Source organism: Fistularia commersonii, chromosome 14, assembly GCF_037954325.1.
Source record: "Fistularia commersonii isolate RoL2024-O1a breed Wild chromosome 14, RoL_Fcom_v1.0, whole genome shotgun sequence".
Lineage (NCBI taxonomy): Eukaryota > Metazoa > Chordata > Actinopteri > Syngnathiformes > Fistulariidae > Fistularia > Fistularia commersonii.
In genome coordinates, this window is record NC_141297.1 from 317,550 (window position 1) to 330,843 (window position 13,294).

Genomic DNA, 13,294 nt, shown 5'->3' on the forward strand with positions numbered 1-13,294 from the left:
CACACCCGTGCTTTGATCCCAAAGTCATTCTTCTGTACAGAGAAGCTCCCGCCGTCACTGCAAACACCTCCTGGACCCGTTCACTCCCGACCCCATGAAGAAGACCATGAGGAAGACCGTGCAGACCAGAACCCTGAGAGGAGCCGCCGGCTGAGGAGTTCTGAGGAATGAACTCCAGCAGCCCTCCTTGGGCTGAGCCTGGACCCGGTGGACTCAGACGGGTCCAGGAAGAGCTGGTGCTGCTGAGGAGGAGGAGGAGGGAAGAGGTGCAGACAAACCGGGTTTCTTCTTAATTTAATCAAGTAGTTCAATAGAAAACATCATTAAAACACATGGAAGGAAAAGATCGAGCAAAGACTTGGGCTGAGAACGCTTGGTTGTGACGAGCGTCCGCAGGTTTGCGGCTCCTCGCCTGCCGCCCGCCGCCTTCCGGGGGCTCCTCGGGCGGCCGCTGGTTCTTCACCCGCTCCACCGGGTCGCCCTTCTCGGTGGCGGCGGTTTGAGGAGAGGGACGCCGTCCGCCGGACTTCACGGACGCTACGGCAGTCGGGCCGGCGGGGGGGCGACCGGCCGGAGCTCCCGGGATCAGACGGCCTTCTGGATTTCCGGCTCCGATCAAAACGAAGATATTGCTTGGTGAGACCAGAGCTGCGCGGGTCTTACATTCAAGGTGGCAGCGTGAAGAAGCGCGGCCTTCAGGACCACGGGGAGCCGAGCGGACGCGCTCGCGTCTCTGTTGGCAGCAGAAAGGCGGCGTCCCCGCGGGCGCCGGACCCTCACGCCTCCCGCTTCCTGTGCTCGGGTTTAAGGCCAGAGTGGTGCTAAATCTACAAGAACACCTGTTCTGTTGGCGAGGCCGGGCTCTTCGCCGGGACGTCGCTCCAAACGTCACCTGTCACCTTCTCAAAGGCAGGATGAAACCGTTGGCTTTGTTGGAACTCGTGACGTCTCCGTTCCCGGCCTGGAGGTTCTGCTCCGGGGTCCGGTGAAGCCTCCGCAGGTTCTGGCCGCTGACCCCGCTCCTTCTCTTCATCTCTGCTCCTCCACAGAGCCGGGGATTTATTAGTCCACATTTTGAGCTGAAAATCTTCTTCTCGTAGCAACCGGATTTGATCTTTCTTTTCACCGAGTCCACTTGCTACGAGAAGAAGATTTGGACAAAACGTCCGTGACCTGGAGGACGGAGAACCTCCACAGACAGGTTTCAGAAAATGAGTTGGATTTGAAGCCTTCATGTTATCAATGCGGGGGCTTGTATCTTTATCACTTCAACGGCTGCTGGGACAGAGCGTGGGGGGGGGAGGGGGGCGCTCACACACACACACACACACAGAGTTTAAATATGCCACGTCAGATTGCAAATCAAATTAGACCCAGGACGTACCAAGCACAGAGGAGAGAAGATGTGTGACTGACACACACACACACACACACACACACTGCTTCCAGTTGTGGTCTACACCTTGCTCCTGAAGAGCGGCTTGGCCCCGGGGCCGCAGTACTCGTTGTAGATGAGCTTGAAGAGGAAGAGGTGGAAGAGGGTGATGAGGGAGGCCACGCTGAACCAGAAGACGAAGGGCAGGCCGGGGTAGCGGATGGCCATGTGCTCCTCGTGGGCCAGGATGGCCTTGAGGTGGAGGGTGTGGTGGAGGTCCTGAAGGTGGCGCAGGTCAGTGGAGATGTAGAGCAGCGGCGTGATGGGCTGCGTCACCATCACGGGGAAGGTGTGACCTTTGACCTCCGAGGTCAGCTCCACCGGCTCGTTCAGACAGCCGGCCTCGCAGGCGTAGAGCTTCACCGACGTCTCCTGGGGCTTCACCGACAGGTGGAGGAAGGGCTTCCCCTCGGCGTCCAGCAGCACGGCCAGGTTGATGAGGTCCTGGTTGTAGCGGATCCCCCGCAGGGCGTAGCTGTTGTGCAGAACGTCCGGGTCCGCCTGGAACTGCAGGTGGTTCTCCGTGAACTGGAGGCCTCCGAAGCTGAGCGCCATGCCCTGCATGGCTCCGTGGGCGCCGGCCGCCACCAGCACTTTGCAGCCCCTCTTCTGCAGCGTCAGGGTCCACAGCGTGACCAGCTGCAGGATCTGCGCCGTGCCGGCCACGCGCTCGGGCCACAGGTTCTCGGCGTGCATGGTGGCGTGGCCGCTGAAGCAGTGGTCGGCGTAGTTGAGGCTGGCCTCCAGGCGGGCGCGCTCCTCCACGCCCAGCCTCTGGTCCAGCAGGGGAACCGGCGAGGAGGACAGGACGTAGTAGAGGGTGGTGTTCACCGTGCGGCTCGACGGCGTGTGGGAGTCGGTGATCTTCCTCATTTCGACACCTGGACAGAAAAGCGGAGGAGGCAGAAGGTCAGGCGGGCCTGCGGGAGCTTCTCTGGCGTCGGTGAAGAGCCTCATCTGGACCCGCGGGCCCAGAGCCACGGCGCCGGATCAACGTGGACGTTGAAGCGCTCGCCGGCAGAAGCAGCTCCAAAGCACAAACAAACGTATGCGGAGCTGCCCCGCTGAGAGGAGCTACTCGAAGCTCAAACCTTCTCCCGACGCCCGCGGAAACGTCTTGTCCGAGAGGTTTCTTCAGCTCCGACGGCCCGACATCCACCCGCCCGACTGCGGATCGAAAAACTTCTGGCCGCGCGGCGACCACATCGACCGGCTCACCTGAGATGAAGAGGTCCATCCAGGCTTGTTGGTGCGTCTTCACCAGCTCATCCACGGACACCCTCAGCAGCTCCAGCAGCTCCTTCTTGGCCCCTTCCTGAAGGCTCTTCCAGGACTCCTCCAGCCTGGAGGCCTCGGTGGCTTCTGAAGTCCACACCACCGACAGGATGTTCTCAGTGTACTCTGACTTGGGGAAGACCTGGATCTGTCCTCCCAGCTTCTTGGTGACCACCACCACCGGCACGGCGGCGCCGCCCTCCACGGGCACCGTGCCCGAGGACACCGCCAGCTCGATGCCCTCCACGGTGTCCGCGGCCACGGAGAACTTGCTGGCGTAGAGCGCGTCTTTGGACACGTCGAAGGCGGCCGGCCTGTCGGACGGGTTGTGGATGTGGACGCGCTGCAGGAACACGTTGGGCCGGCTCCTGTGCGCGATCAGCTCCTCCCGGACGGTCACGCAGTCGCGGCTGTCCTGCGGCGCGGCGTGGGAGGCGCAGCGCACCGACAGCACGGCGCCTTTGCGGAACCACAGCATGGCGGCCTGGGCCTCGGCCCGCTTCCCCTGCAGGTGCACCCCGACCCGGGGGGGGAAGCCGGTCTGGTGCACCGGAGCCGAGCCGGGCTGCGTGGACGCCGACACCCACAGCTGGTTGTTGGCCACGTCCAGCAGCAGGCGGCCGTTGCCGGACACCAGCGGCGCGTCGAGCGGCTCCTGCGGCGTGCTGCACAGACCCTCCCCCCGCTCCACCACCGACCTCCAGCGGTGGATCTCCGCCTGCAGGCACTGTCCGGTCACCCCGCCGGGCGGCGCCGAGCCGCCGAGCAGCCGCCACCGCTGCTCGGCGCCCAGGTACCAGTAGAAGATGAGGAAGAGCAGCAGCCCGATGAGGAGCCTCCTCGCCCAGCTGCTGGACAGCAAGCCCGGCAGCCCCTTGAGCCGCTGCTGGAGCCACATGGCGCTCGGGAGGACTTCCGCTGGACGAACGGTCACCGGCGGCGGCCCGGGACTCAGACCATGATCCCCGGGGCCAACGGGCGGCGGCGGCGGCGGAGCCTAGCTAACCGGCTAACTAGCTCACTGGCTAACTGGCTAACGACGTCAACGGCAGCCGCGGGGAAGCTCCTGCTTGGCTCATCGCGGTTGCCGTCATATTCCGCTTCTTTCTCCGCCCGCCACCCGCGTCTCACCCCGAGAAACGACTCCCGCGGAACCTCCGGACGGTTGGGCTACGTCGAGTTGGGTTGTTTTTTTGGCGTCGGTTGGTTCCTCATGACCCGGAAGTAAACAAGATGGGCGTCCTTGAGCACGGAAAACTACAAAACCACGCCCCCTTCGCCATCCAAGCGCTGCGATTGGTCGGGGGAACATGAAACGTCGGGACACTTGATTGGTCACTGACATGCGTTTGTTTTGCCACAGGTGTGGCGACACAACGGGACAGGAGGAGGAAACAAACCGTTTCACTCTTTCACAATCCACACTCACACACACACACACACACACACACACACACACACACACAGACAGATATTTGTGCTTGAGTGTGGAAAGGAGCAGAGCGACAGCATGTGTTGGATGTTCTGGAGATAAAGTCATATTGAGACAGTGGACGAAGGGCTTGGACAGGCTTGAAGATCTGGGTTCAAGGAGGTCTAGAAGAAGACCAGACACAAGGTTTATGGACGGAGGAAAAGCGGACAGGAGGTTAGATGGTGCGAGGCAGGTGATGGGCTGTGGAGGCCCTTGAAGGCTGGAAGGAGCCTCATCTCAGACCAGCCGGACCTCCGTGAGCTCTTTCCATAATCCGACAGGAGCGTCCAGGCTGAGAACATCTACAGCCAGGAGATCTTGAAGGCTCCAGTTAGAGCAGCTCCTTCAGTGTGAGCTTTCCCTTCAGCACAGATTTCTCGTGGGATCGGAACCCTCCCCTTTGCCAAACACACACACACACACACACCTTTAGTTTCCCAACCGCTGACGACGTCCGGGCCAGAGCAGGATGTTGAGGTTGGACAGCGTGAGCAAACATGAAGGATCCGCAGGAGGCCCATCCTGAGCCTGAGGAGCAGGTCAGACCAGACCTTCAGGGTTCAACCCAACACAGATCCTATCTGTGTGTGTGTGTGACAAGCTATTGTATGTGTGTGTGCGTGTATGTGTGTGTGTGTGTGTGTGTGTGTGTGTCCAAACAATGTGTGAAAGGACATCAGTTCTAAATAGATGTTTCTGGCAGGTGTGTGTGGGTCCAGGTGCTGTGACAGCGTCCAGATGACACTCTTGAGGGCATCACCTGAGGAGAACCCAGAGGGACCATGATGGGTGGCGGCATCGTCCTCGACCCTGGAGGAGGCTGAGGCCGCGGGTCACATGGGCGTCCTGGATTCGGGCGAGGAGATGAAGAAGGAGAACCCAGACTCAGCAGGAGGTGGAGGAGGAGCAGAGCTTCTCTCTGTCACAGGAGGGCAGTGTGAGGCTGCAGTCTGAGGAGCTCCAGACCTCCAGGGCACCGTGGTTCTCCAACACCCTCCAAACATCTGGTAGGACGATGAAGCTCTGTTAGGATAAGAAACACAATCAAATGTGAGGAAGGTGAGGGACGGGGCCACACACACACACACACACACACACACACACACACACACACTCGTCTGGAGCAGCTGACTGGAGGCTCCTCACCAGACGTTCACACCCCCTCAGCTGACGTTCACGAGCACAGCCGAGAGTCCCGACCAAAATGGTGAAGTCTTCATCTCACTGAGACTGGCGTGAGCGTGTGGAGATGTTTCGATGAGGCGCTGGAGAGACACTGAACGTCTGCATGGCCGCTGTAGCTCGACCTGAGGGAGGCAGTGAAAGCATCTCCATGGAGTTGGAGATGGAGGCCTTTATAAATCTGTCAGGTTCTTGGGAGTCTTCATGGAGTCCCAGCAGATGGATGATGTTCTCACACTCCTTCTCTGCCAGGATCACCAGCTTCTCAGGTGCACGTTCCAGTCTCCTTCCATATATTGTCTGGTGGCCACCAGGCTGATGTCTCCATGTGTTTCTGCTCAGCGTTCTCCTTCCATGATGTCCTCAGAAGGACGCGCTCTCCTCCTGAGAGCGTCCAGATGTTCTGTGGATGACCAGAGGACCGTGTGGATCCGGTCTGGACCCGATGGTTCGGCACACGGCGGGAGGTCCCGCCTCTCCTGTCGACGAGAACGTGCACGTCCTCTCTGACAGGTCCGGGTCGCGTCGTGCACGTCGGCAGCCCTCGGCGCGGCCGCAGACAGCAGAAGATCAAATGGAGTTCATAAATGGGCTTTCATGATCCTCTGCCATTCATATCTGGACAAAGACCTCCATTCACACACATGTGAACACACATTCACGCACACACACACACACACACACACACAACACTTATTCAATGGCAGCCAGTCAGTGTGCTTCCCCCTGCGCTCTGACGGAGCTCCATGGGGTTGGTGCACATCTTCCTCTTCATCCCCAGCAGCCTCTCAGCTGTCCAGCCAAGCCCCCCCATCTCCACCCCGCCTTCCATTTCCTCTTGGTCTTTCTCGCTGAGTTCCTCACTTGCAGGACTTTTTCTTCCCAGGGAACCCAGTGAGCTCCTCATCCTCGGGCCCCTCAGGTTCCTCAGGTTCCTCAGGTTCCTCTGGATACACCTTGTCTTTGCTTGCATCCATGACAAGTGCAAACTCTGATCGGTGCTCAGACAGAGGTCTTAGGGGATCAGAGGTGGGAGAGCAGAGAGCAGAACCCTGAGGAACCCCTCGGTGAACGTGTTGAGGCTCCATTCCCTTTGTGCTCATCCCAAGAAGAAGGTCCTGGATTAGGGACGACGGGATCCTTCAGGACAGACCCTTCATCTGCAGAGATCTGCTGCAAATATCTCCATCTTCCTCTGTCCTCTGGTCCTCCAGAACACCTCGGCCTCTCTGCTCGTCCACTGTTCTCCAGGCCTTTGGCTCATGTAGCCGCCGGATGTGGACGTGAGAAGAATGACCTCAGGGGAAGCCGATCTACACCGTGCATAGTTTTCACGGCACGTCTTCTCACGCGTCCACCTTTGTTCCATGTTTGTTCACGCGGCTCCATGGAGAGCAGGAGAACCTGCTTCTTCTAGACCTCGTCCCCAGCAGCTGCTTGCCGGGTTCTGTTAGAGTAGATGGCCAAGGTGAAGTCGATCCTGAGCCCAGATCCTCTCGAGACGCCGTCCCGTGATTGGCTGAGAGTGGATCTCGGGTCAGTCCTGATTGGCTGGCGGAGGCCGCACTCTTTTCTGTCTTTTCTCTTTCTCTACAAATGCACCTTTCCTGTGCATTTAAAGCGAATATTAACTCTTAGTATTATCATTATTGTTATTATTGATCCCCGTATCGTGTGGAATGCAGTTTGTTGTGCAGAAGAGCGCCTCGACCTTTGACCTCTGAACCCTAGGCAGCGCCTGGGGAGCAGCCACTTGCTCAACGCCACCTCGCCAGGCCAGGAGGGGCCGGGGATCAGAGCCGGGAGTCCTGAGCCACGCTGGCCCTCGGTCACGAGGTCTCCGGCGGACAGAAGGTCCAGACCGGCAGCTCTTTGATTCCCAGACAGCGCAGGCCGCCGCCAACCACCGCGGCGGCCTGCGCTGCGAGCGGCGGCGGCGGTGATAATCCCGCCATTGTCCCGCGCCGGCCCAAAGATGCGCGGCGCCCGCTCCCCTCCTCGCCGTCCTCCGAAGGCCCGGGAACAGGCCTCGACGGACCCTGTCCTTCTGCCCGTGGGACCCGGTCCTCCGAGGCTCCCGAGACCCGGAGGCTCATCCCGCGCCTGCCGGGCCAGGCTAACGGCGGTAGCAACGGGGAGACGAGGCCCGTTAGCTCCCGTCGACGCTCCTCCTCCTCCGAGAAGATTAATGTCGGCTAATCTGAACTGCGGCCGATTCGAGCCGCGCGTTTCGTGTTTTCTTCTCTCAAAACCCCTTTGTCCTGCTAATTTATTGTTTTCCCGTCCCCCCGGCCCCCGCCTTCTCTGCGTTAGCCGCTAGCCTTTTGATACGGCCAGGGAAAGCCTGGATCCTTGTGTGGTGCGGACCTAAGGTCAACTTACACACAAAGAGGCTGAAAACCCTCCAGGTCAGCCATTAATTCATATAATACAAACATTGTACCAAATGTACCAAAAGGGTCTCGTGCAGACTGGACATGTTATTCAACCGCTTGGCATCATCGTCATCATGCTATCCACTTTTACTCCTGTGAAAAATTGCTCGATGAATAGGCGCTTCAGACAGCTATTTAGCAAACGAAATGCATCTTGCATGGTGGATCTGCGTTGCTTGATCAACAAAATGGCAACATTGATCCCGGAGGTGGCTCTCAGCCTCATGAAGGTCCCATGGTCTGCTGGCCTGTGAGCCTGTCTTGTTCTTGCAGTAATCGTCTGTGAAAAAACAAGTTAGCGATGCTTTCGACGGCGCGGGCAAACAGTAAAAAATACCCGACCATAAGAAATTAGATATGTCTCCGGCGTCGCCTTTAACTTTTGGGAATCTTTGATTTTATTTTTGCATTTGTCGCCGGGCTGGAAGCGAAGCGAAGGGCTCGGACGTGGGCGTTTGGCGGGGCTCGACAAAGAGTTGGGTTTCGGACGGAGGTGCGCGCAGCCGGGCGGCGAGGGGGCTAAAACAGAACCGACCGTCGGTTCAAGTTGCCCCTCGCGTCCTCCTCGCTCGCCGGCAGGAAGCCGTCCCGGCGTCCGGCCGGACCGAGTCGGGGGGCCTCCGGGCCTCCGGGCCTCGGGGCCCCCGGGCCCCGGCGGAGCCACCGGGAGGCTCCCCGGCACCAGGGAGCGGCGCGGGGCCGGGACGCTCTCTGAGCGCCGCCGCCCTGCACGGCCGCCGCTGACGCACCGTGTCTCTGAAGCAAAAGCCCACTCATAATCTTGATTACTGAGGTTTGGCCATGGTGGCCAAAACAGTCAGATGCACCCCACAACTGCTCGACGGATGCCGGAGATTGTATGGAAGGGATTCCCTCCCTTTGAAATCCGATTAGTGTTTGAACCAACATTTGTGTTCCACTTGTTTAGTGAGACCTCCATGCTTTCTGGTGCACAGACAAAAAGACAGAGAGACAGAGAGAGAGAGAGGAAGGAGAGAGAGAGAGAGAGAGAGAGGCCAATAAAGATGGCAATTTGGGACGTCCTGCAACACCGTCCTGCCGAGAGGAGGAAGAGGAGGAAGAGGAGACGCTGAAGCCGAGCAGAGAGGAGAAGGGAGACCCTGCAGAGGAGGCGCCCGGGTCGACCTCGGGTCGGGTCGGCACGAGGCGAGGCGAGGACCGGCCCTGGTCTCGCCTCCTCGCCGCCCGGCGGCAGACCTTCTCAGGTGGCCTGTCGGGACGTCTTCCGTGTCTTCGGCGAGCCTCGGCGGGGAGGCGGGAGCCGCGCTGTCTGGGCTCTCGGGCACGGCTGAACCCGGGCATTGTGGGATATCAGACGTAACGCCGTTCATGGCTCGGTCACCGAGATCAATTAAGTGAGACCAATCTCCACGCTGCATGGTGGATGGGGGCCGACGCTTTCATGTGGTTCACACAGACTCGCTTCTTTCTTGGCATTTGCGGAGGCGAGGCCCATCTAACTGATTCGTATCAAAACAAGCGGCCGGCCCGTCACATGATGCCGAGGACACGCCGAGTCGGGGCTGGGCACGTCCCGCGGATGCAACCCCGCCGTCAGAGGTTTACTCCGGCGGGGCCGGAGCCGCCATCCTGGCGGACGTGGCTCCGCTCGCCGGAGGGCCGCCGACTCCACCGACATAATAATACATTTATAAACTCTGCCGCGACGCCGCAAAATCTCCTCTTTAAAGAGAACGCCCTCTAAAATGACACCGCCGGTTGCACTGCGTGCACTTTCATTGGCTCGGAGGAGGAGCTGGCGCCGGAGCCGAGTGTCAGCAAGGGAACCGTCAGCCCGGCAAAGGACGCCGGCCGGTTGCCGCTGCGCCGGCTTCAGTGTGGAACCGAGCGAAGCTCCTCGATGAAAAACACGATTCACGAGTGGCTGCGAAGCTCGTCGACGTCCCGATGTAGCCCCTCATCCCTGTACGTGTCAGTAATCTGTTGACTTTTACCCGTTCAGACACGGGAGTGCGGAACAGAGTTCCTCAACACCGAGGACCATTCGAGGACCCGCTCGCATCCACGTGACGTCTCGATTCAGAGGAGGAGGCAGACCAGGAAAGAAAAGAGGAGGCGGTGGAGGTAACGTTCTGGAACTCAATGTTCCGCATCATTCAGAATTGCAGTGGAGTCATCAATGGCTTCCTAAGAAACCGGTGAAGTTCTTCGCGACGCTGTCGGTGCTGGACAAGGCGGAGGACAGAGATGGAACTCATGAACCTGCTAAATGGCAGCATGCCTGGGCGTGGCTGTTGGTCAGCTGATGCGTACCGTGAGTCCAGATGGCCGCATCTAAATGGCGGCGCACACAAGTCGCATCCGGCTCCGGGGGCCTGTTCCCCAGAAGCATGACGGCCCCGATCGTCCCGTCCGCCGCTCACTGAAGCCGCCGGCAGGAAGAGCACGAGGGCCACGCTGCAGATGTTTGGAGCAGCAGTTGTGAGTGTGACCGAGGCCGTTGGCCCGACAACACTTGGACCGGAAGTGAGACAGAAAAGGGTTATAAAACTGATGGGACAACTAGCGGGAACATGTCGTTCATCTTTAAATCTTCATGAAGTATACGGTATCCCAACACACCGTAACTTGGAGGTGGATGTAAAAGGCCGTTCTGGTCCTTCCGTGGTTGGAGACGGAACGTACGTCCGACTCAAATCGGTCGGTCTAGTCGGTCTTTGAGTCAGTTCTGTCACCCTGCTCGCCCTCAGTCACTGCCTCACCTGGTTTTCTGTTGACCCACCTCTTCTTCTTCTTCTTCTTCTTCTTCTTCTTCTTCTTCTTCTTCTTCTTCTTCTTCGTGAATGTTGGGATTGTAACTGGCGTCCGTCTTCAGTTTCGGTTCCTGTCCGATCCGTTTCCTTTCCCGGCCTCTGGCTTCATTATCAGCCCTGCCTGCTGCGTTCCTTCACCGGCCTTTTCGTGGTATTTAGTATTTCTGTGAGCCTCTGTAGCTGCCTGCTGCCGTCTCTGCTCATCTACAAATACACTCATTCATCCATTCGTTCACTGACTAACCGATTATCGGAAGCCAGGTTTCGGTGAAAGTAGACCGAGGAGGTCGACCCAGATGTCCCCGGCCGAAGCAAAGGACTCTGGCACGTCACCCGGGACCCCAGGACGGATGGGATGATCGATCCCCCTGCATGCCTCCCCTCTAGGGTGATGGTGGGGCGTCTTACCGGGCGGACACACTCGGAGACCCATCAAGGGAGACGTCCAGGAGGCGCCAGATGTACCAGCCACCCCAGTTGACTCCTTTGGACACCGAAGAGCGGAGGTGGGACGGTAGATGGGAGTTTGTGGGCAAACGGAATTAAAGTGGGAGCTTTGCTTTTTAGCCCGGCTTCTTCCTCCCCGACACTGACCAGCGCAGGCCTTGCATCACGGCAGAAGCTTCACCAGCCTGCCTGTCCGGTACTCGCTGCGCTCCATCCTCCCTGGTGAAGAAGGCTCCGAGGTTCTTCGACCCGGCGCTTCCCCTCTGACCCGCAGGGCGCCAGCCATCGGTTTCTGGCTCATGCCTTCTGTTCCTGAAGTGCTGGCCGTAATCCTGACGACGTTGCACCAATCCACCGCTTCAGTTCTTGTTCTAAGTTATCCGGTGACATTGCCAACATGGCCACATTTGCCTTTTAGACTACAATGAGTCATTCAGTCCACGAAGATCGCAAACTTGAATTGATCCTCATAGCGATGTTTGATTCGGCCAATCTGTGCCTTGGACAGAGCACCGTTTGGGTTTTGATTGGACCGAACCTCGGAGGCCCAAAGCCCGGCGCCGGGCCCTGTGACGAAGTGACGATTCCAGGAGGAGTAAAAACATTTTTCATTCTTCGGATGACGCTCCCTTTCACACAAATCACAACCGCATGGTTTCCGTGCTTTGACGAATCTCTAAGAGCCCAAACTCCGTCGGTGCTCATCTGGCGGCTCCATCTTGGATCCGTTCAGCCGGCCTTCACACTGTTGTTTCAGAAGGTCCGAGGCGAGGCGGCGTTTACGGTTTGAAGACCTCCAGGGCCGTCCCTGCATGTGATGTTATCTGTCTTCCAACCTCGTCCACTTTGGAAACATTTTCCGTCACTGAGTTGGTGTCCTAGTGGGCATCTGCGAGCCAAACGCCCTTCCAACGACATGAACAGACGACATAGAAGGAAATCTTTTAGCAAAGCTAATCTAAACCACATCTGACTGGGGGTTGAAATGCAGCTCCGAGCAGATCGGATGCGCCACGAGTCCAGACACTGAGACAGCTGGAGAAGAGTTGGACCAGAGGTGCCCAACTTCAGCCTGCAGGCCAACTGAGGTCCGGAGTCTGTTTTCAACGGGCACCGAACGATTCTTGTTCCTGAGCTCGGCAGCGGGCGGGTCGCCTTACTTCTTTGTTTGGACGCCGGTGGGAGCGACTGAGTGGAGAGGATTTCAGGCGTGGGGGGAACATGAGGACTTCTACACCCACGGAGGGTTCGAAGGAGAGGCCACATTCCTGGAGACCGGCTCTTTCTGTAGTTCACTGTGTGTTCGGCGTCCTGCCGGAGGACAGGAGGAGCCGGCAACAGGCAACAGGACGGCCAACCTTCTGCTCAGGAGGACGGACGCTCCAGCAACTGGCAAACAACCGCATCGAAGCTGGCGAGGAACATCAGTGAGGTGGACGTGATTCCATGACAGGAGAAAAGTAGATGGAGAAGAACAAGAGGGCGGAGGAGTCCATTCTGGAGAGCCAGCGGCGCACAGAAGATCCCGCCGCTGACGCCCCGGTGAAGGACGGACGGCTAAAAGCCCAAATACCTGAAGAATACAGTGCAGGCCCGAGAAGCGGGTGGAGGAACGGTGTTTGAGAAGAAGGCCTGAAGCTTCTCCGCTCGGTGAAAGTGGTTGGAACAGCCTCCAGAGGAGCTCCGGCGCCGGACGTTGGGCCGTGGGTCTGCACCCTCACGCCGCCGCTGCCGCCACCATGGCTGCCACACCTGGTGGATGAAACCCTGCAGATCTGCGCTCAGAGCTGAGACTGTCCCCCCATAACTAACAAAGACAGACCAAAGAATCCTCAACAAACTAACTGATAAATAACAAGAACAAATGAAAATGTACAGCAAACCGATTAAAACAAACAAAATAAGTGAAAGTCCATAACACATAAATGAATACGTAAACGAGCCCAAAAACCAGCCAAAATAAAACGGATCGCCCAGCAGGGGAGCGTCTCTCCCGCCTGAAGCCCAGCGGAGACAAAGGCATCCACGGAGGAGATGAAGGTGGACGAGGGTCCGACATGAGGAGGCTCCTCTGGCAGAGCCTCCAGCCGGTGCTATGCAGACGACCTCCACTGGGACGCGCTGTGTCTTCAAGCTACGGGCCTCATTGCTTCATCGCAGGAGGCGGCGGTGAAGGCCTTCCGACGGCGAGACCCGCGGGGCGCGACGGGCCGGCGCTGGACCTTCTGGATGAAGGTTCGGTGGCAAACAG

The 13,294-nt window shown here is 58.6% G+C and overlaps 1 protein-coding gene across 1 annotated transcript; it reads right to left on the reverse strand.

The window, feature by feature from the left end:
* Positions 1–278: 278 nt before the first annotated feature.
* On the reverse strand, positions 279–3,884 carry kiaa2013 (KIAA2013 ortholog). Its single transcript, XM_086159084.1, has 2 exons — positions 2,654–3,884; positions 279–2,316 (listed from the first exon to the last, which is right to left on the reverse strand). Exons 1-2 carry the CDS (start codon positions 3,606–3,608, stop codon positions 1,457–1,459), a joined length of 1,815 nt encoding a protein of 604 aa, XP_086015210.1. The 5' UTR covers positions 3,609–3,884; the 3' UTR covers positions 279–1,456.
* Positions 3,885–13,294: the final 9,410 nt, after the last annotated feature.

Bases quoted from the DNA above. Each gene is read 5' to 3' on its own strand.
- kiaa2013 (XM_086159084.1), bottom strand. From the start codon at position 3,608: ATGTGGCTCCAGCAGCGGCTCAAGGGGCTGCCGGGCTTGCTGTCCAGC. The intron at 2,317-2,653 runs GTGAGCCGGTCG...TTTTCTGTCCAG, and splicing joins GATGGACCTCTTCATCTCAG to GTGTCGAAATGAGGAAGATC.